The sequence below is a fragment of the Thamnophis elegans genome, chromosome Z (assembly GCF_009769535.1).
Source record: "Thamnophis elegans isolate rThaEle1 chromosome Z, rThaEle1.pri, whole genome shotgun sequence".
Classification (NCBI taxonomy): Eukaryota; Metazoa; Chordata; class Lepidosauria; order Squamata; family Colubridae; genus Thamnophis; species Thamnophis elegans.
The window spans coordinates 54,691,393-54,714,897 of NC_045558.1; the positions used below are offsets into that span (position 1 = coordinate 54,691,393).

Below are 23,505 nucleotides of genomic sequence, written 5' to 3' on the forward strand. Positions count from 1 at the left end.
GTCTTGTGTGGGAACTCCACTAAATGAGCTTTCATTTTGGGCTTCTTGTTCATGATTTGGCTCAGATTGAGGAGGTGAGAGAGAGGTTGCTCATAGTTATTTGGAAATTGTTGTCTTGGTATGCGAAAGGGTATTGGAGCCATCCAATTCTTGGTAGCCTCCTGTTGGCTTTGCTCTCTATCAACTAGGTCAAATCGTTGTCTTCTTTGCTGGTCTGGAACACTGTTGCTCCTAGAACTGGTTTGACTGACAAAGTCGAGAAGTGTCCTTGGCATGGTTTCGAGTGTTCTCCCATTACTGAGAGCAGAGTTTGCAAAGACATTTGCCTGGGTTGGGACCTGTGGTTAATCGACACACACCATCCCAAAGATGCCCCCTCCAAGTTCTGTCTTGAGGGAGAATGGGGAGCCCTTTGGACCTTTGACCACTGTTGAGGGGTGAAAGCGTTGGAGGTGTTTGCTCCTGGCAAGAGCAGGATTTCGGCTTTGGGATCTAGAGCAGGAGAGTAGTTACTCATGTGCTTCAGGTGAGGTGTTGTGCTTGCTACCTCTGGTGTCGCAAACTGACTGCGATCATCTGATGGTTGTCCCATTCTAATAATGGCGGCAGTGGGAACTGTGCATTCTCGTCTAACACTTCTATGCAGAGTCTATCCACTTTCCTCCCCGCCGTGCACTGGGACCCAGTGCATATTGATGTCATGAAGTGTGTTTCTTTACTTTGGACGTTGATGAAGCTGTCGACTGCTGGACTGGCTGATGTGCTATAGCTTTGCACATCTACTATTTCAGGCATCTTTTTGTCTATGCTTGGATTGCTTTGAAGGTCTGCCAAGGGTTTCTTCACCTCCACATTGAGGCTGTGAACCACGGCTGCTTGTGTGCTTGCCTGTGGAAGATCCTTCACTGTTGTTGATGGATTACCCTGGTCACCTCGTGTTTCTCGGTTTGTCAGGGTAGGCTCTCCAATTTTAAGGGAGGGGTCGAGTTCCAACACTTGAGATTCCCCTCCTTGTTCCTGTTGTACCATGTGTTGGCTGTTTATGTAGGCTTTGATGCGTGTGTCTGGGTTTTCCACTTCTAACTTCCTATGACTGGAGTTGAAGGAGGCTCTGTCAGTCTCGGCCTGCAGAACTTTGGCCCGTAATTAGTCTTTCTTTCATTTCCCGCATGCGCTGAAAATATTCTAGTTGAGCCTGAGCTTTGGCTTCTGCAGCTGCTCTCTCTTCTTCCACAGCTGCTCTCTCTACCTGAGCTTTGGCTTCCTCAGCTGCTACATCTGCCTGAGCTTTGGCTTCTGCAGCTGCCTTCTCTGCTTCTATGGTCGCCATTTTTTTCCTTCAGCAGCTGCTCTTCCTTTCCAGTCTCCAGATGCCAACTCAACTTCTGCTCGTGCTTCTGCAGCTCTGGATATCCATGACCTTTGGCTGTAGCGGGAAGATTGCTGCGAGACGCTGCTACCTGCTTGTGATCGAATGGCCTTTGGTCAGAAAGATGAGGCTATTTTGGAGATGTAGGAGGAGGTTGTGTGTAACTGCCGAAATGTTGCATACGAACAAAGAGATACTTTGAAGTCAGCCTTGTATTTGTATTTGTATTTATTAGGATTTATAGGCCGCCCTTTTCCCTAAGGGGACTCAGGGCGGCTTACAATCATTAGGGAGGGGGTGCAATTCAAAAATAAACAATATGTGAACAACGTAAAATAATAAAAACACAACTTGCATTCAACACTCGGGTGGGGCGAATTAGAAGCTTATCCCCAGGCCTGTTGGGATAGCCAGGTCTTGAGGGCTGTGCGGAAGGCCTGGACGGTGGTGAGGGTGCGTATCTCGATGGGGAGGTCGTTCCACAGGGTCGGGGCTGCAACAGAAAAGGCTCTCCTCCGTGTAGTCGCCAGTCGACATTGGCTGGCAGATGGGATTCGGAGGAGGCCCAGTCTGTGCGATCTTATCGGTCGGAGGGAGGTAATCGGCAGAAGGCGGTCTCTCAAGTACTCAGATCCACTACCATGAAGGGCTTTAAAGGTGGTCAACAACACCCTGAAGCGCACCCGGAGATCAACAGGTAGCCAGTGCAGCTCGCGGAGGATGGGTGTTATGTGGGCGAACCGCGGTGCGCCCACTATCACTCGCGCGGCCGCATTCTGAACTAACTGCAGTCGCCGGATGCACTTCAAGGGCAGCCCCATGTAGAGCACATTGCAGTATTCCAGCCTAGAGATCACAAGGGCTCGAGTGACCATTGCGAGAGCCTCCCAGTTCAGGTAGGGTCGTAACTGGTGGACCAGGCGAACCTGGGCAAATGCCCCCCTGGTCACAGCCGACAAATGATGGTCGAAAGTCAGCTGTGGGTCCAGGAGGACTCCTAAGTTACGAACCCTATCTGAGGGGTGTAAAATTTGACCCCCCAGCCTGATAGATGGAACATTGGCCAAATTGTTGGGAGGGAAACACAACAGCCACTCGGTCTTGTCCGGGTTGAGTACCAGTTTGTTAGCACTCATCCAGTTCTTAACGGCCTCAAGACCCCGGTTCATCACGTCCACCGCTTCATTGAGTTGGCACGGGGCGGACAGATACAATTGCGTATCGTCCGCATATTGATGGTATTTTATCCCGTGCCTCCGAATGATCTCGCCCAGCGGTTTCATGTATATGTTAAATAGTAGGGGGGATAAGACCGAACCCTGCGGCACCCCATATTTTAGGGGCCTCAGGGACGATCTCTGCCCCCCGACCAACACCGACTGCGACCTGTCCGAGAGGTAGGAGGAGAACCACTGCAAAACAGTGCCTCCCACCCCCACCTCCCGCAGTCGTCGCAGAAGGATACCATGGTCGATGGTATCGAAAGCCGCCGAGAGGTCAAGGAGAACCAGGATGGACGCATGGCCTCCATCTCTGGCCCTCCAGAGAGCATCGGTCAATGCGACCAAAACGGTTTCTGTGCTGTAACCGGGTCTGAAGCCGGACTGGAAGGGGTCAAGATAACTAGCTTCCTCCAAGGCCCGTTGAAGCTGGAAGGCCACCACCTTCTCAACAACCTTCCCAACAAAGGGAAGGTTGGAGACAGGACGGTAGTTATTTAAAATGGCTGGATCCAAGGATGGTTTCTTCAGGAGGGGTCTCACCACCTCCGCTTTAAGTCTTTAAGCCTTCTTGTCCGGTGCAGTCTCCCTCTTCAGATAGGTTTGGATAAAGTCTTTGCTGCATTGAAATTTCTTGTAACGTTCTTTGTTTAACTTCTGGAGGTGCAGCATCTCCTTCTGAAGTTCTCCATCATCATTTCGTTGTAGCTGGATGTCATTGAGACGGTCTTCATAAATTGTCCATTGCGAGAAAATGCCATTCATGTCCTCTTCCAATGACCGGAGGCGTCTGGGGGTTAGATCTTCTTTGGGTTGGTCACAGAGACGCTGTAACTCCTTCCAGCGACTCTCATGCTTTCGATAAACCCCATCCCATTCCTCCAAGAGGTTTGCCCACATAATCTATGTACGCTTTCTGTTCTGACCCGCTCCTCCATCCAGTAACGAAAGCTGAGACACGCTTAATGAGAATGTCCTTTAATAGTAAATCCAGACTCTTGGTGGCTGAAAGCCAAGTAAACAAATAAATAAGGACTTTGGCAGCAAGTCGGACAAACCTTGGCAGCATTGCAAACAAACTCTGGCAGCAATCCAGCCTGCCAAGTTAGTTTCTCTTTAGTCCAAGCGTTGACTTCTGCAAGAAGGACGTGACACGAGCAGTCTCTTTTATAGTCTGGAGAGGAGCCTAATGACTATCAGCTAAGTGTAATTACCTCCTGTAATTACGTAGTTGTTCTTGACCCCGAGTAGCTCTTCGACAGCGTGCGTCCCAGAACAACTCACTGTTGGTTTCTGGATCACTCTCCCTTGTCTCCTCCCCACTGATCCAAGGCCCAGGCGCCACCTGGTGGCCAACCAATCTCTCTGCGCCCTGCTCAGAGTCGGAACCCTGTCCAGGGTCCTCCACATCCTCCAGGGCCAACTCATAGGGCCCCTCGCTGTCGGAATCTGGTGGCAGCTCCAATGGCTCCTGCTGGGCCACAACAGCTTTCTATGCTTTCTTAGGTCATAGGCCTTTTCTGATAGTTGGACATCAAATTCTGAGGTTTGGATGACCAGTTCTGTGTCCATGGTGGGTTCAGGCATGAGGTTTGGCATGTCTGACCCTTCTGCCATGGCTAGAAAGATTCTAGGACTAGGACTAGGTCAGAAAATTTCTTGAATGTGTTATGAATTCTTTGAGTTCAATTCCCTTTTTGGCCACTAGGGTGCGTTGAAAAGCTTTGTAAATGCAGGTGCAGTTCACTTGTTGGCCTCTAGAGTGCGTTGCAAGACTTTGGCAATGTAGGCGCAGAAGCGGGGGAACCCTTGCAGGGCAGAGCCGAAGAGTATGCCCAATTCTTAGCGGACAAAATTGCTCGGTTTCGGTCGGACTTGGACTCCACCCCTGCAGCTCCAGCCGAGGCACAGGAGGATCAATTTGAACAACTCTGGGTTGAGTTTCAAGACGTTACCCCCGGGGATGTGGACAAGGCCATGAGGGCTGTAAGTACCTCCACCTGTGTACTGGATCCGTGTCCCTCATGGTTAGTTACTAACTGCAGTGAGGTGACACGAGGCTGGATCCAGGCGGTTGTCACCGCCTCACTTCGGGAGGGGAACTTCCCCGCCGCACTGAAAGCGGCGGTGGTGAGACCCCTCCTGAAGAAGCCATCTTTGGATCCAGCTATCCTTAATAATTATCGTCCAGTCTCCAACCTCCCCTTTCTGGGGAAGGTTGTTGAGAAGGTGGTGGCCTTCCAGCTCCAGCGGTCCTTGGAGGAAGCAAACTATCTAGACCCCTTCCAGTCAGGCTTCAGACCCGGTTGCAGCACAGAAACCGCTTTGGTCGCATTGACCGATGATCTCTGGAGGGCCAGAGATGGAGGACATTCCTCCATCCTGGTTCTCCTCGACCTCTCAGCGGCTTTCGATACCATCGACCATGGTATCCTTCTGCGACGACTGCGGGAGGTGGGAGTGGGAGGCGCCGTGTTGCGGTGGTTCTCCTCCTACCTCTCGGACAGGTCGCAGTCGGTGTTAGTGGGGGGGCAGAGATCGTCCCCTAGGCCCCTAACTTATGGGGTGCCTCAGGGCTCGGTCTTATCCCCCCTACTATTCAACATCTACATGAAACCGCTGGGTGAGATCATTCGCAGGCACGGGATTAGATACCATCAATATGCGGACGATACTCAACTGTATCTGTCCGCCCCGTGCCAACTCAATGAAGCGGCAGACGTGATGAACCGCGGCCTCGAAGCTGTTATGGACTGGATGAGGGTTAACAAGCTCGTGCTCAACCCAGAAAAGACCGAGTGGCTGTTGTGTTTCCCTCCCAGAGATTCGACCAATATTCCATCACTCAGGCTGGGGGGTCAAATTCTACACCCCTCAGAGAGGGTTCGCAACTTGGGAGTCCTCCTGGACTCACAGCTATCGTTTGACCACCATTTAATGGCTGTGACCAGTGGGGCATTCGCCCAGGTTCGCCTGGTGCGCCAGTTGCGACCCTACCTGAATCGGGAGGCTCTCACAACAGTCACCCGGGCCCTTGTGACCTCTAGGCTGGAATACTGCAACGTGCTCTACATGGGGCTGCCCTTGAAGAGCATCCGGCGACTTCAGCTAGTACAGAATGCGGCCGCGCGAGTGATTGTGGGTGCACCTCGGTTCACCCGCATAACACCTATCCTCCGCGAGCTGCGCTGGCTACCTGTCGATCTCCGGATGCGCTTCAAGGTGCTATTAGTCACCCATAAAGCCCTACATGGCAGTGGATCTGGATACTTGAGAGACCGCCTTCTGCCAATTACATCCCTGCGACCAATAAGATCACATAGATTAGGCCTCCTCCGTATACCATCGGCCAGCCAGTGTCGGCTGGCAACTACAAGGAGGAGGGCCTTCTCAGTAGTAGCCCCGACCCTTTGGAACGAGCTCCCCGTAGAGATTCGCACCCTCGCCACCGTCCAGGCCTTCCGCACAGCCTTGAAGAACTGGCTCGCCCGTCAGGCCTGGGGACAAGGATAATTCCCCTCCCGAATGATGAATGTATGTTGTTTATTATTTTATTATATGTCTTATCTTAATGTCTGTATCTCCCCTTCCCCTATTTTATGTGAGCCGCCCTGAGTCCCCTCAGGGAAAAGGGCGGCCTACAAATATTAATAAATCTAAATCTAAATCTAATCTAAAAGAAAAAATATTTTTTATAAAAAAACACACACACACACATTCACGGATTATAACCTCGACTTTTAAAATAATATTGGAACCAGTAAAAAAAAAAATCACATTTATTGCGATCCAAAATAGGCGATAAAAAGTGTTCCAACAACTGGGGGGGGGGGGAGCTAGCCCCATGGTTTCAGCACCTCAGGACGAGCAGAGTGCTGGGAACGATTAACTCTGTAGTTAGAAGGAGTTGAGTTCTCTGTCTCTCAGCCTCCCCCTCTTTCATTCTACTTCTTTCTCCCTCTTTCCCTATGCTGTTAGAGTTCAATATGCTGTTAGAGTTTGCTTGTAGTTTTTCAAAACTCCTGTTTTTCTATCTGTGAGATGTCCTGGTGATCCCCTTTCCACATACAAACTGGCAAATTCACTTGCTCCCCAAAGATGGAAATGGTAAGTAGAACTAATATAAGGAACATTCCATCAATTCCATGGGGACATAACCAGGATATTAATATTTAAATTTGATACTTTAACACAATCACTATCTCAATGCAGTAGAATACTAATTTGAGGGAGCCTGAATGTGTTTTCAAAATGTGATGTATACCTGTGGTTGAAATGTGTTGGGGAACCTTACCACAGAACAATGGTGAACTCTTAATTATACACATTTAAGCCTGTGCAAAGATAAAAGAGAGGAAAAAGGCCCTTTTGGCACAAATAAATCTTCCCCAACATTTCGGAGGGGGGGGGATGCAAATGCAAAGGATTTGCTAGCTTAGACCCAGGCAACTGGAAACTCGACACAAAACACTTTCTCCTTCCCCCCCCCCCTCTCCCTTTCCATCCTCTAATTGGCTGGCTGCTAACTTTCTCTTGAGCCCAAAAGGCCGGGGTGAGCAGTATTTCACCCAAGGCCCATGACGAAGGGCCTAGGACGGAAGAGGCTGAGTCCCATTACCCAGGACGAACAGCTAGAGCCCTAACAATGGAGAAGAAATGGTAGAGGTGAATGACTAGGGGAGAAACCTTGGGTGTGAACAAGGGGTGGCAAAGGGTACGAGGAGAACATTCCCATTCTGGAGTGGGACAGGATGCCATGCCTGGCCTTTTCTTCCCAGAAGTTGCTATGAAAACAGAGTACTAGATAAAATTGTTTCAGTTTAAATAGCTCATCATAGAGTAACACATAGAGAATTTTAATCCTAGTAATAGTCCTTGCAAGTGCAACAGATCTACAACTAGATTTCCAGTTGAAGATGCAGTATTTGATGCCCAACTCTCAATTTTAACTGCCAAATCCTGCATCTGCTATCTGAAGTACCAGGATAGTAGAAGTGACTTTGATTTTTCAAATTAATTCATGCTCAACTAAAAAGTATTAAGATGTTTAAAAAAATCTGCAATATATTGTAAATTCTCCTCTTATACCACTTATATATAAAGAGAAATTAAATTAAATTCATGGATGTATGAACCAGCCTTATACCGTATATACTCGAGTATAAGCCGAGTTTTTCAGCCCACTTTTTGGGCTGAAAAAAGCCGCCTTGGCTTATACTCGAGTCTACAACTGGATCCGGCAGTGCTGTTGCCTGTTGGAGGAGGAGGAGGCGAACCAGCCTGCCATCGCCGGCCACCGCTAGCCCCGCCGCTCTTCCCGACCCCTTCCAAGCCCCACAGTCCAGCGGATGGAGCAGCGAAGCCCCGGGGCTTCGCTGCTGCTCCCCGCATTTGCTGCACGGGGATCCCTTGGAGAGGGGATTCCAGCCTGCCATCGCCAGCCACCGCTAGCCCCGCCGCTCTTCCCACCCCCTTCCAAGCCCCACAGTCCAGCGGATGGAGCAGAAGCAGCTCGGGGGCTTCGCTGCTGCTCCCCGCATTTGCTGCATGGGAATCCCTTGGAGAGGGGATTCCAGCCTGCCATCGCCAGCCACCGCTAGCCCCGCCGCTCTTCCCACCCCCTTCCAAGCCCCACAGTCCAGCGGATGGAGCAGAAGCAGCTCGGGGGCTTCGCTGCTGCTCCCCGCATTTGCTGCACGGGGATCCCTTGGAGAGGGGATTCCAGCCTGCCATCGCCAGCCACCGCTAGCCCCGCCGCTCTTCCCACCCCCTTCCAAGCCCCACAGTCCAGCGGATGGAGCAGAAGCAGCTCGGGGGCTTCGCTGCTGCTCCCCGCATTTGCTGCACGGGGATCCCTTGGAGAGGGGATTCCAGCCTGCCATCGCCAGCCACCGCTAGCCCCGCCGCTCTTCCCACCCCCTTCCAAGCCCCACAGTCCAGTGGATGGAGCAGAAGCAGCTCGGGGGCTTCGCTGCTGCTCCCCGCATTTGCTGCACGGGGATCCCTTGGAGAGGGGATTCCAGCCTGCCATCGCCAGCCACCGCTAGCCCCGCCGCTCTTCCCACCCCCTTCCAAGCCCCACAGTCCAGCGGATGGAGCAGAAGCAGCTCGGGGGCTTCGCTGCTGCTCCCCGCATTTGCTGCACGGGGATCCCTTGGAGAGGGGATTCCAGCCTGCCATCGCCAGCCACCGCTAGCCCCGCCGCTCTTCCCACCCCCTTCTGTGGGGCTTGGAAGGGGGTGGGAAGAGCGGCGGGGCTAGCGGTGGCTGGCGATGGCAGGCTGGAATCCCCTCTCCAAGGGATCCCCGTGCAGCAAATGCGGGGAGCAGCAGCGAAGCCCCGGGGCTTCGCTGCTCCATCCGCTGGACTGTGGGGCTTGGAAGGGGGTGGGAAGAGCGGCGGGGCTAGCGGTGGCCGGCGATGGCAGGCTGGTTCGCCTCCTCCTCCTCCAACAGCACTGCCGGATATCCGCCCAACGCTGCGGGGGCGCCAGCGGGAGCTTTGGCGGCTTCACCTCAGCCGCAGCGCTGGGCAGCAAATGTGCTGGTGCTGTTGGAGGAGGAGGAGGCGGCGGCAGCAATAGCACCTGAGGACAGGACAAGAAGCAATGGAAACTTGTCAGAAGGAGACTCAAGCTGGAAATAACGAGAAATCTGACAGTAAGAACAATTAAAATCCTAGGAAAATGTCCTTTCATGAAAAATTACTTTTTCAGTTAACTCTGCCTGACATTAGTTGGGCGAACAGAAATATTAGTTGGCCAATTCTAAAAGGGAGCACCAGAAAGAACTTAAAATATTTTTTAAGAGAGCTGGGTTTTTCATTTATATTATATGTATGAACAGAATTAACACAAATTGCAGATACCAATCAAACATAAAGAAAAAAAGGATGAAATAATGCTCATTTTTAAAAACTCAGTGAAAATAAAAACAATATACCAAGAAGGTGGCATACTGGTTGTGATTTGATCTCTTCGTGGGATCCCGGGGATCCCCTATACAAGTATTTTAATATTGCAGACTTGCAGTATTATAAGTCATACTGATATTATAGAACACTTTAATTAAGCGGGTCCCTTGAATAAACATAACTTTGAGTTTCAAATAACACTGATTTTTTATTTTTGAAATTTACCATAGCTGCTGCATTTCCCACCCTAGGCTTATACTCGAGTCAATAACTTTTCCAGCTTTTTGGGGTAAAATTAGGTGCCTCGGCTTATATTCGGGTCGGCTTATACTCGAGTATATACGGTAGCTCTTTTATTTCAACATTTTTATTAAAACCTACAGTACTATATTAGACCAAACCTGTTGTTTTTTATATACTCGTATACTTTTAAATCTTCTGAATTTTGCTAGGTTTTTAAAAAATAAAATTACTATCGATATCTTTAAATGATTTTGTCTATTTAAAAATAAAATAAATTTATATCACAAGCAGTACTCAATTTTTAAAAACGATCTTAAAAAGCAATATTTTTGTTATCTTCTAAAAGTCAGTCTAAATTTTCTAAATAAATATTCAAAAAGGGAAAGTAGAAACCTCTTTGCAGGAAATATAATAGCAATATAGCAGTAGACTTATATACCGCTTCATAGGCCTTTCAGGCCTGTCTAAGCGGTTTACAGAGAGTCAGCATATTGCCCCCAACAATCTGGGTCCTCATTTTACCCACCTCGGAAGGATGGAAGGCTGAGTCAACCCTGAGCCGGTGATATTTGAACCGCTGACCTGCTGATCTAGCAGTAGCCTGCAGTGCTGCATTTAACCACTGCGCCACCTTTTTCCTTTGCAAAAAATATTTAAATGTTTTAAATCCATTTTATTTATTTTTCTTGCAACAATTCTGGTATTTCGTAAAACTTTCATAGTGAAAAGACTAGCTATGATTTTAATAATAAAAATACATGGTATGGTAACAAACCCTTCTCTAATTTATAAGTTTACAGATTTCTCATTTGCCATCTAGTGATAGAATTTTAATAAGACAAACGTGGCATGTAGCATGAAAGGTGATGGGAATAGTGAAATCAGAGTGAATTAAATGACAAGCTGTCCTGCCATGTCAAGTTTTTATTGCTGCCTTTTGATGCAGAAAAGATCTTCTATTAAGTGATATTTAAGGAAAGCTCATTGTCTTTGACAGTTTAGTGACAAGATCTGTGAGCAGGAAAAAATAATGTCACGCTGTCAAATCAAAGATGAGAAGATTAATTTAAATATTACCTATTTTAATAGCAGAAAGTTTGCAGTAATTCAGAAAACTATAATCTGTATTTTATTATTATCTTATAAATATGTATAGGTAAGTTTTAGCAAATGGTACCGTGTTTCCCCGAAATTACAATAGGTCCTGATAATAAGACCATGCCATATTTTTCCTGTGGGCAAAAATACACGCCCTCCCCCAATAAAAAGCCCTCTGGACAGCCCTCCCTCCAGCCAGGCAGAGCACCACTCACCAATTTAGCGATATCCCAAAGGGGCAAAGCCACAGGAGCTGGGGAGGGGGCAAAGGCATTCACATTGCTTGACGCCTTTGGGATACCATTGGGTTGATGGGTGGCTCTGTGCCCAGCTGGAGCGGGGTTCTGCCGGGCAGCTGCTCTCATGAGCAGCCCCCCGGCAACGTCCCTTTCCAGCCGGGCAGAGCGCCACTCACCGACCCGTAATATCCCAAAGGCACTAAGCTGCATGGCGCTCTGTCCAGCTGGAAAGAGAGGTTGTGTGAGCACTTGTTCTGCCTCCAGCTCGTGTGCCTCCCTGCCTCATCATGCCCAACTCTCCGTGCAGAAATATCTCTAAAGCCCTGTGGAAGGGAGAATTGACCTTGGGCATGAATGCAGGGTCCAGTCTCAGGATGACTCGGTTCTCCAGGAAGGTGCAGAGGTCAGAGCTCAGATACCCTCCTGGCTGAGGTGATGGCAACCATGAAGGTGACCTTAAGGGTCAGGAATTGTAGGGAAACCTCCCTCAAGGGTTCGAATGGTGACTCTGTCATGCCTGGAGGACTGTGGGTAGGTCCCAGGTAGGGAATTGATGGACCACAGGGGGTTTCAGATTCGCTGCTCCCTTAAGGAAGCATCTGAGGACCGGATGTTGGGACAAAGGTGGTGCATCCACCACCATCCCAGGATCATGGAGAGAGCAGAGACTTGTCTCCTAAAGGTGCTGGGGGCCAGACCTTTCTCCAGAACTTCCTGTAGGAAGTCCAGAACCTGGGGCACAAAGGCCGAAGCTGGTATGATGTCCTTTGCTTGACACCAGTCCGTGAAGGCAACCCAGGAGGAATTGTAGATGCGAGTGGTGGATTGCCTCCTGGACGCCTCGATGGTCCTAATGACCTTCGTGGAAAAATGTGCCCCTCTCAGCTGTTCCCGCTCAATCGCCAGCCGGTCAGATGGAGCCACTCCAGATCCGGATGCTCCAGAGACCCCTGGTGTAGAGACACCTCCCCCCAGGGAATCCTCCAGTGGGGAGCTGAGGACAGCTCCACCAACTCTACTAGTCAGGGGTGCCGTGGCCAGAAGGGAGCCACTAGAATCATCTCTTCTCCCTCTGACACCAACCTCCTCAGAACCCTGGGAATGAGGGGAAGGGGGAGAAAGGTATAGAGTAGACTTGGTGACCATCTGCAGTAAAGGACGTCCGTGTCCATGGCTCCTCTGGACGGGAACCTCGATACAAAGGTCGGCAGCTGGGCATTCGCTGGGGTTGCGAAGAGATCCACCGACGGGCAGCCGAACCTCTCGCAGATCTGCCAAAAGATGCTGGGATGGAGCTGCCACTCTCCGTTGTCGACCGTTTCCCTGCTGAGGCAATCTGTTTGCTGGTTCTCTGTCCCGGAGATGTATTCCGCTCTGATGGACTGGAGATGCCTCTCTGCCCAGTTTCCCAATCGGAGGGCCTCATCGTGAAGGGCCTTGGAATGGGTGTCCCCTTGTCTGTTCACGTGGACCTTGGCTGCCATGTTGTCCATTAGGAACAGGACATGATGACCGGTCACCATGGTCTTGAAGTGACATAGGGCCAGATGGATGGCCCTGAGCTCCAACCAGTTTATGTTGTTGCGCAGGTCTGTTGGAGTCCAGCGGCCCTGGGCTATCTGGGCCTCCAGGTGTGCTCCCCAGCCGAACAGGCTTGTGTCGGTTGTGAGTACCTTCCTTGCTGGTTCCTTGAAGAGGGATCCCTTGTCTAATGCTGTGGTCAGCCACCAACGGAGCGAGAGCAGCACCTGGGGCGACACTCAAACCTTGAAGCTGGCATCGCTTGTCCCTGCTCTCTGATATGGAAGCAGGAACCACTGAAGCTCCCTGGCGTGTAGGCAAGCCCAAGGCACGATCCCTATACAAGAAATGAATTTCCCAAGGAGCCTGGGAAAGAAGAACTACAGGGACAGAGCATAATTTGGGAACTTCATGAATCAGCTGCACAATGCTCTCCTTTCGATTCTGGGAAAGAAAAACCTCCCTAGTCACCGAATCTATAATGGACTCTAGGTGCTGGAGCCTGGTAGATGGGACCATGTGACTCTTCTCTAGGTTGATAGAGAACCCCAGGGACCTGAGTGTGTCAATGGTAACCCCCAGGTCCTGCCTGGCAGTATCTGGGGACCTGGCTAGGATGAGGATGTCATTTAGGTAGCAAAAAAGTCGGACTGGGAAGGAACGCAGGTGATCTGTGGCCACAGCCAGCACCTTGGTAAAGGTCCTGGAAGCTGAGGCCAGCCCAAAGGGAAAGGCCCTATATTAAAAATGACTGCCCTCGTGGGAAAACCTAAGGAACCTGCAATGTTTTGGGGCAATTCTGATGTGAAGGTAGGCCTCCATGAGGTCGATGGAGGCCAAGAAGTCGCCCTGACGGATGCCCTCTAAGATGGATTTCAGGGAGGCCATCTTGAACCTCCTGTAGACTACCCTGGAATTGACTAGTTTAACATCCAGGATGGCTCTCCACCCCCTTGAACTCTTGGGGACCAGAAACAGGTTCGAATAGAATCCGGAACCCCTCTCCCCTCTGGGACCCTCTCTTTGGCCCTGATATCTAACAGGTGTTTGATGGCCTTTGCCTTAAGGGCCCATTTGGCCGTATCTGCAGAGGAAGTGAAGGTGCGGAACCTATTTGGGTGTTGTGAGCGGAACTCCAGCTGTAACCCGAGCTTAACAGTTTGGAGGACCCAGTCGTCTGAAGTGACGCGTTCCCAGACATTCGCAAAAAGGAGAGGCGACCACCAATGGGGTATCCACGAATGGATCACTTGCACCTGCAGAATAGGCGACCGCCCCCTCCTCCAAAGGGCTGCTTGCTCTACTGCTGGCCCCTGAATCTGTCCCTAGGAAACTGCCTATCCCCCTGTCTATGAAACCTCGGGGTCTGGTACCTTTGATTCTGGAGGTCCGATTCAGGCGGGTGGTAAGTTGTTGTCCTGGGATAAGGAGCGTGTCGGTAATCTGACCATCTGGTCGTAGCTGGGAAAACCTTCCACTTGTTTTTGTCCTCTACCAGGTTAGGATCCAGCGAGGCACCGAAGAGCTTGTCCCCGGTGTAGTCTGCTCCTGCTAGGTGCCACTTAGCCCAGGACTCCGCCTGGACGCTACAGAGGATGACAAGGCTCGAGACGCATACTTAACTGCATCCAGAGTGGCATCTGCTGAGAACTGCGTGGCTACCAGCACCTTAGAGATGTCCTGCAGCAGTCATACCTCCATGGCTGGGGTCCTGTCTCTCAGCTGTTCCAGCCACAGCACTGTAGATCTATTGAAAAAAAGATGCAGAAGCGGCCGCCCTAATGGCCCAGGTTATTGCTTGGAATGTCTTACGTAAAATGATCTCCGCCTTTTTATCCTCTGCCTTAAGGCAGTTGGCGATGTCTCCAGTCACCACGGCTGAAGCTGAGGCTAGGTGTCAACTGGGGTGTCCACCTCAGGAACCTGAAGAGTTTTGGCAGGGGTAAAATTGAGATTATAGAACCTCCACTCTTTGCCCCCTGGATTGGGAAAATAGGATTTATGGAAGGGTCCCTTCTTGTTACCCCTGCTAGTGCTAGGCATGGCAGTCGTAGGCCTGGAATCTGGAGGTGTATCCAGGTCTGCTGTGGCCCTGGCCTTACAAAGTAAGGAGCTAAACAAGAAGGGGGGGGAAAGACCAGTGATGTTGGGGGCCTCAGGAGCCTGGGCATCCTCATCCCTAGAAAACCCCCATCTCCTTCAACTCCCCTTCCTCTAAATCTGAAGCTTCACTGGCAGTGGAAGGGGAGGAAGACCTGGGCTCTCTGGTAGCAGTGGCTCTGAAGTGGCTCTGATGATCCCTGGGCTGGTCCCGGGAAGACCTATGTTTAGAGCCCTGGGACTGATGTTTCATCCCAGAAGCAATCCCTTGAGCTATGGCCCTGGCTAAAACCTCCTGAAAGCTATCAGGGACCTCTGGGAGGGAGGGACGGAGCTCTGGAGTCTGTAAATAGTCCCTTGCCTCTGGGGATTGTGGTGCCAGCCTGTGCCTTGCAGGGCTGAGAACCCTCGTTTTGTTTTGTTTCATTTCGTTTATTGGTTTTGTATGCTGCCCAATCCTGAAGGACTCCGGGCGGCTCACAATAAAATGGGGGAGGGGATAAATAAGACAATACAAACAATATTAAAATACACAACAGTCACAAATGGAGCAGAGCTGGCTATTTCAACAGCCCCCAGCCTGGCAGAACAGCCAGGACTTAGTAGCTTTACGGAAGGCCGGGAGGGTAGTAAGGGTCCGGATCTTCACGGGGAGCTCGTTCCAGAGGGCCAGAGCAGCAACAGAGAAGGCTCTCCCCCGGGGGGGTCGCCAGCCAACATTGGCTAGCAGATGGGACCCGGAGAAGGCCGAGCCTGTGTGATCGAATCGGTCTTTGGGAGGTAATTGGCAGGAGGCAGTCTCTCAGGTACCCAGGTCCGATGCCATGCAGGGCTTTATAAGTAACAACTAGCACCTTGAAGCGAGTCTGGAGACCGATGGGCAGCCATTGCAGCTCGTGGAGGATAGGTGTAATGTGGGTGTACCTAGGTGCACCCACAATTGCTCGCGCGGCTGCATTCTGGACTAGCTGAAGTCTTAGAGCCCTGCGCCTAAAGGGATCACCCCTTGTCTCAGATGACTGTGCAGGCGAAAGGGGTGGCGATATGGAACTGGGGCGATCCCTGCCAGATCCCCGGTCCCTCGATGATCCTCGCCGGTCTCCTGGAACTGGGCAGCCGATCCTGATGTTCCGCGCATGCGGAGGCTTCCTCCCCTTTTTCGCGACCGTCTGGTCGCTTGGGGCGTGCGCGCTAGCAAGCGGCAAGGCTTAAACGCTAGCAGAGCTGAGCACAGCAGAGGAGGGATGCAGCAATTAAATTCAAGGTAAATTGTGGAATCCTGTAGAAAAACTCCAAAGTCTTTGAAGTGAGGGAGAGTCAGGAAAAACACTCCTTCTGGGCTGGAGGCTGAAGTTTAATCTGGAGGTCAGAAGGAGGAACGGAGGTGTGGCCTCAAGATTTACCTCAGTCTCCAGGGCAAAAGGGTTGGGTTAATACCCATGTGTTACTCCTCCCACGCCTCACTTCGGAAACATACACATTTGCTGGCATTTAACCCAGAACTTGTTAGGGCTCATTATCTAAAACAAGTGGTTACAACAAACAGAATACACATTTTAAAGCTACAGCAAAGTTACTTCAAGGCTAAGCTTGGCATTCAGCCTGTAGCTTTTTATCTCTGCACATGGTACAGCTCAGCAAGAATAACAATAGCTGGATTATAAAGAAATAGTTACACTCTGTGCATGCTCTAATCTTTTCACAATCTTATGATATACTGATTTTATCAACAGGAAAGTTTTGAAAGAAATCTGTGTGGGGAATCTTAAACCCAATGAAACAGTTGAGGCGAATTTGGAAGCACAATTGTTGTCCAGGCTAGACCATCCGGCCATTGTTAAATTCTATACAAGTTTTGTTGAAGGAGGGAGTTTTTGCATCATTACTGAATACTGTGAGGTAAGACTTCTGTACTATTTTTCTCAAGAGCTGCTGAATGTCTTTTAAATGTCTTTAAAAGATTTTAAGGACTCCCTCCCCCCACCCTAATATTGTTTCAGGATTCTTAGTAATTTCTTCAAATGCTTACTGTGGAGATTCACTTCCTAACAGAATCTCCTGAGACAATCCAGTGAAATTTTAGAAAATGAGCTGGCTGAGACATTGGGCACTATAAAATTAAGCATATCTATAGGGAGCTTCTTGTTTCCTTAGTTTTGTATTTTACGTTCTTCAAGAATATAAGTAACCAAGCAGAGTTATTCAAAGTTTATGTAACAAAGTAAATAAGTATTTTCCTAAACACTTAGGAACACTTAGAATTGAATTTCATGTGCTGATGTAATGCTTTCATCAGATATACATTTGCTTCTCTTTTTCAGGGTCAAGATCTCGACTTTAAAATTCAAGAGTACAAAAGAAGTGGCAAAGTATTTCCTGAAAGTCAAATAGTGAAATGGTTTATACAATTATTACTTGGAGTAAACTACTTACATAAAAGGTACAGCAGTTTCATTTGTCATTCTATAAATTGAAACTATGTTTCCATGGCTAGATTGCTGACATAGAGTGAACACTTTAAAAGCTTGTGGAATAGCTGTTTATCTCTAATATGAAATTATGTCCAGCTATCTGGATTTGGATTATTAATATGTAGCTAAAGTGAGTGCCCCCTTTTAAATAATATATTTTCCAAAGTTTGCCATTTTAAATCTCTTTTATTTCTGCAGAGATGAAATAGCAAATATATTGAAAGTACATTTTGGCTTATTTCCAAAGAAAGCTAATGTGAACATGAAAACTACTTTTTTCCAAATGTGAAATGATCCCTTATGTCTCACTATTATTATGAAAGTGAAAATATTTTATTGTCCAAACAGGAAGAACTAGCCATTTCCTTCTGATACAGTATTCATTTAGTCTGTGTAAAAATATTTGAATCTTCTTCATGGTGGCATGATATTGTTTTCTAAAGTAGGATTTCCTGAATAGAGCTATCAGTTCATTTGCAAATATCAGTTTCAAATATTACTAACAACTGCAATACACACTCAGAACTTGATTTCCTCTCATCCCAAATCTGTAAGAAGTGCCTCTCCTTCTGCTTAAGAAAGTGAAGACTCTTGAAATGAAGTATTTCAAAAGGAAGTTTTTAGTAGTAGTGAAAACCTCCAGTTCAAAGCAATGTCTGGAATTAAAGCGGTAGAGATCCCTCCCATTAGTCAGAATGCAGATTTTAGCCAATACACAAGTGTGAAAGTGGTTCCTTTACCAGTTGCCCTGAGAATCAGATAAGCATACATTCCCATGGTTATCTTCCGTTAGATGTTAAAGTGAACCGTCCCACATGGCTATCACAAACATTCCCCAAAAGATGAAGGGATCTCAAGGTGCTTTGGCGCCAGAGAACCAGTTGTAAAATATCAGTTGTCACAGGCAGTGCTAATAAATCGACTCCAAGGCCCCCCTTCTCCCAATTGAATGGCAGTATCACTTTTAGGGATCTGATTTAGGTATAAATGAAGTACCTGGGATATGGTGACTATAAAAACAGTACCATAGGAGGAAAAACAATGTCAGAGAGAGGATTATTTAAAACCTCTTTTTAAGCACAGTGAGCCATCCCTTGCTCTGCCATTTCATGCTGTGCTTTGGGGCCACTGATGTACCCACCCCCACCTAGTAGCAGCTCCCCCTGCCACAGTCATGCCATGACTCATAGTACATTTACAAATTCTTCACCACCCAGGAAGAGCCAGTCATGTTGTGCATGTGCTGTGCACTATGCTTTACCTGCCTGTTCACCTGTTTGCAACCATTTGAGACTTGCTTAAGAATCCATGAGCTTTATTTAACAATGGCAATGGAATGTGCTGGATTAACCAAGGACTCCTTTTTGTAGGATATTTTTATTCATACACTAATTTCCCCAAAACCAGCTTTTCCTGTCCAAAAAAACCAAAATATATTTATGGTACTTTTTGATTCATTTTCAATCAGAATTGCTAAAATACTTTTTAAAATCTTTATTATTTTCCTTCTGGACGTTATGAAAAAGAAAGTTTGACCTGCAGCCCTTCATATATTTAGTTTTTGCCTATCCTCTCTCCATTAATTTGGAAAAAACTTTGATATTAACATTATTCAAAATCAAGAAATTGACTTAGTTGCTAATTAATGTGTTCAGGATTGCAGTCCAAAAGCAATGATATGAATGCAGTTAGGAGACATGTTTAAGTTTTATAACATAACAAGATACATTTGTTGCAATAACATTTTTTTTCTTATCACTGGAACAATGTTTTCTTTTTTATTTTCAGACAAATACTTCATCGAGATTTGAAAGCTAAGAATATTTTTTTGAAAAATAATCTGGTTAAAATTGGTAAGATATAAAAAAGTTACTATTTATTGTTTCAGGAGCATGCAGGCAGACCAAGATGGCAAGATAGATGAAATTGAACAGCTGTTGGGATCAGTTACAAATCCCAACAGATGTTTGAATGCTAATTCCATGTTTACACTAAAAGATAGAAATACTTACCACTTCCTGCCCAAGTTTATTTCTTCACAGATTCCCAAGTATTTTCCTTTTAATGAAACATTATACTAGGGTCAGATCTTAGTTTTGAAATATTTGGAAGAGTAAAACTACCTCTTTTTATTTTAAAACTGAACCTTACCAACATATAATTATAAATATAAACATATTTTGTAATATGTGTATTTTTTAAAGAATATCTTACAATATAATACAAACAAAACATTGCATCATGCCTTGTGTGTTATGAGAAAGATGTTCTTTATCTATTATCTCCCAGACTGCTATTGTAATGGCTAGTTTGCACAAAGCCACATGTGGCACAATAAAAATATTACTGTTCCTTAGTTAACTAATTCAAGATGATATCCTTCAGTGATCAAAGCACATGGAAAGGAAATATTTCATGAAATCCAGCATATGCTTACTTTTATCAAAGAATCATTGCAATTATTTTTCAAGAATACCATAATATTGTAGAATTTGTGTTTCTTTTTTTACATATTATATAAAACTTACTATTATTTTTATTCTCCTTATGTTAAAGACCTGAGAGTATATGAGAGCATGTTAAATGATTTTTTTAGGAGGCAAGTGGACTTTCTTGTTTTTCTTTCCTTTTAAGACATTTTGCTTCTCATCCAAGAAGCTTCTTCAGCTCTGACAGGATAGTGGGAAATGGAAGGATTTATATTCCTTGTAGAACAGCTGGTAAACCACAGAAAGACCTTCAAGTGCTTTAAGGACCCTCTAAATGGATGCAAATGACCAGCTGTCTGCAAGGAATATAAATCTTTCCATTTCCCACTACCCTGAAGAAGCTTCTTGGATGAGAAACGGAACATCTTCAAAGAAAAAAAAAAACAAGAAAGTCCAGTTGCCTCCTGAAAAAGCACCTTTGGGATAACTAGCAATAGCAATAGCAATAGCAATAGCAGTAGACTTATATACCGCTTCATAGGCCTTTCAGGCCTCTCTAAGCGGTTTACAGAGAGTCAGCATATTGCCCCCAACAATCTGGGTCCTCATTTTACCCACCTCGGAAAGATGGAAGGCTGAGTCAACCCTGAGCCGGTGAGATTTGAACCGCTGACCTGCTGATCTAGCAGTAGCCTGCAGTGCTGCATTTAACCACTGCGCCACCTTGGATGACTGAGAATCTCTATAGACATGTTAAATTAAAAAAAACAACAATGTTTTTCCATCCTATTTTTTCAACAATTCCATTAATACTTTTATTGTTATTTATTACTACAAAATAATGTATAAGCTACTATCCTATAACCACTTCTGCTGCAGTAAATCCTTATTTTATAATTGTGCTATGATTTTAAAATAATTTAAACTAAATGTGTTCTATTTATATATCTCTTTGCTTAAAAAAAGCATGATTAATTTTTGAATGTGCATAAATGTGTATTTGACTACAGGTAACTTACAACCATTCTTTTAGTGATGGTTCAAAGTTACAACAGCCCTTAATAAGTGACTTACAACCAATCCTCATTACTGTCAATGGGGGAAGTCAGATTCATTTAATGATCATATGATTCACTTAACAACTGCAGTGATTCACTTAATGTTGCAAAGTGTTGCAAAATTGGTTATAACTTACTTAACGACCAACTTGCTTAGCAACATAAATTGCGGTCCCAATTATGGTTGTAAATCAAGGACTATTTGTATACACAATAGCATTACACATTTTAAAACTAGGCTGGTAGCCCTTTTTTAAAAATATAGTTTGTTGGGGATAAAAGCTTATTCTGTAAATGGAAGGCAAATATGGGCAACTTCTTTATTCATGATATTAGCCACTATGTGTACTCAGTTTACAAGGTGTTATTAGTAACCTCTGAGAATTTTTTAACTATTTGAATTTAAATAGTTAGCTAGTTTTTGCTTTTTTTCTTCATTGGTTGTTTTTCTAACAGATTATCTCTTCTTTTTAAGGGGACTTTGGAATTTCTCGACTCTTGATAGGATCCTGTGATTTAGCAACTACTTTTATTGGGACACCTTTCTACATGAGCCCAGAGGCATTACAACACCAGGGTTATGACACAAAATCAGACATTTGGTGAGGAGACAATGCTGTATTCAAATTCATTTTACCACAAGCAAGCACATAACTGTTTTTTATGTTAGGTTTTATTGTTTTTCTTTCTATAGAACTCTATACCTCCCTAGCACACAATAGGCTACCATTCTATTTGAATATTTATTGTAAAGAATGCTTTATTGTTCTGAGGGATTAGTCTGACATTTCTCTTCATTTCTTATACGTCTCTTTTGAAGAAAAGGTTTTATTGTATTCTATTGGAGTATATTTTTGTGGCACAATTTTTCTTCCGATTGAAAATGGATTTTTATTTAGGTTATATAATAAACTGATAGATAAAAATAGCAATAGCACTTAGACTTATATACCAGTTCATAGTGCTTTACAGCTCTCTCTAAGCAGTTTACAAAATCAACATATTGCCCCCATCAATCTGGGACCTCATTTTACTAATCTTGGGTGGATGGAAGTCTGAGTCAACCTTGAGCCGGTGAGAATCGAACTCCTGGAGTGAGCAATGAGTCTGCACTATTGCATTGTAACCACTGTGCCACCATGCCTCTGTATGGTGTGAATGTTATGAATAAAGCAGAGTATTTTTGTGGGTGCTTTTTTTAAAACTGAACATTTTTATGAATTCCCAGTCTATTACATGTATTGAAAACATTGGTTTCTTGAGATAATCTTAAATAATGTAACAAATCTAGGGATACATCATTAAATAACCCTATTATTTTTCACAGATAACTTTTTTTTCTTTTTACTGATGTTAAAACATCAGATTCCTGTGCTGCACTTCTTTGCATTTGAATGAAAATAGATTGTTCCTTGCAAGCTATCAATGGAGGAATAAAATACTGAAAACTTTTTAAAATAAGGCAGATAGAAGGTATTAAATGTTTATGTAAACCTATCACACAAGCAGTCTTGCCTTGCCTTTCAGTTCCACATTTTGAATCAATGCAGTTTTGTTCTAAATCATACTTAGCTCAAGACCAATGTCTTCAGGGCAGAGCTTGTAATTCAGCAGGTTCTGACCAGTTCTGGAGTCAGCGGAAATTTTGAGTAGTTTGAAGAACTGGTAAATACCACCTCTGGCTGGCCCAGTCCCATCTATTCTCCGTCTCCCAAGTCCCAGCTTATTGGGATGAAATGGGGATTTTGCAGGAACCTTCCCCTGGAGTGGGAGGGAATTGAGATTTTATGGTATCCTTCCCCTGCCTTGCCCACCAAGCCACACCCACAGAACTGGTAGTAAAAAAATTTAAATCCCACCATTGCTTCTGGGGATTCTATAGTGATACTGGGCCTTAGGAACAATTACTTCTGGTTTTGGAGTTAAATAGGTGCCATTTTTCTTTGTATTATTATTATTGCAGGGGAGGGGGGGTTGCAATAGCAAGGTTGTCCGAAGATTATAACATAGTTAACATTTTTAAAATTTTTATTATTATTTGTGAGATCACATTACTAAGAGCCCAGGGCTGCCTGCAGCTGAGGAGCTGCAGGGTGGCTCCATCTGTTCTATATGAATCATCTTTTATATAAAAAGACAGAAGTTTTAAAAAGTGCTTTACAAACAGTGTTTAGGATTGTAGCAAAAGTAATGTAGTAGTCTCCAACTTGTTTCGGTGTTTCTCTCTAACAAATAGCTTGTTCTTGAGTTTGGCTCTGCAAAAGAAAAGGAAGTCTTAGCCTTAAACACATTACTCAGCTGTGCTTGATTGTAAAGCATGATTATTTGCAATTGACTGTTGCTTTAGTAAGGTAAGGCTAAAAAATTCTAGGAGTGCCACATTGTGTTGTTTCATCTAAAAGCAGTTTGGGTTTTGATTTGGCTGTAGATAATTCCCCGAGATCCCATTTCACTTATTGTGATGTCTAGTGTAGTCAGCTTTGAGCAATGTTATAAGTAGTACTTATTGAACAACTGGTCACTTAATTGACTTAATTATAGTGCATTCCAGAGGTGCACTTCAGATGGTTCGGACCGGTTCGGTTGAACCACTTGTTAAGATTCTGTGCAGTTTGGCAAATCTCACCACTGGCTGGCCCTGCCGCGCCCAGTCACTCCTCATCTCACCCACTTCCCCAGCATAGCTGCTGCTACTCTCTGTATGGCTCCCTTGCCTGCCTTGACCATACGGTCTCTGCGGGCCAGCCAGCTTGCTTGCCTTCACTGCTGTGGCTGCATCCCATGTGGGGCTCTCCCCATGGTCCAGCTGAACAGCCCTGATCTACCTGGGTGAGGCTGCGAGCA

At 46.1% G+C, this 23,505-nt stretch overlaps 1 protein-coding gene across 1 annotated transcript in view; it reads left to right on the top strand.

Moving 5' to 3' along the window:
- NEK11 (NIMA related kinase 11) overlaps window positions 1-23,505 on the top strand; it is a 195,729-nt gene that overhangs the window by 51,583 nt on the left and 120,641 nt on the right. Inside the window, exons 3-6 of the mRNA XM_032237973.1 lie at window positions 16,437-16,602; window positions 17,025-17,143; window positions 18,963-19,027; window positions 21,137-21,263. Coding sequence (XP_032093864.1) covers window positions 16,437-16,602; window positions 17,025-17,143; window positions 18,963-19,027; window positions 21,137-21,263 — 477 coding nt within the window. The remainder of the gene's footprint in view (window positions 1-16,436; window positions 16,603-17,024; window positions 17,144-18,962; window positions 19,028-21,136; window positions 21,264-23,505) is intronic.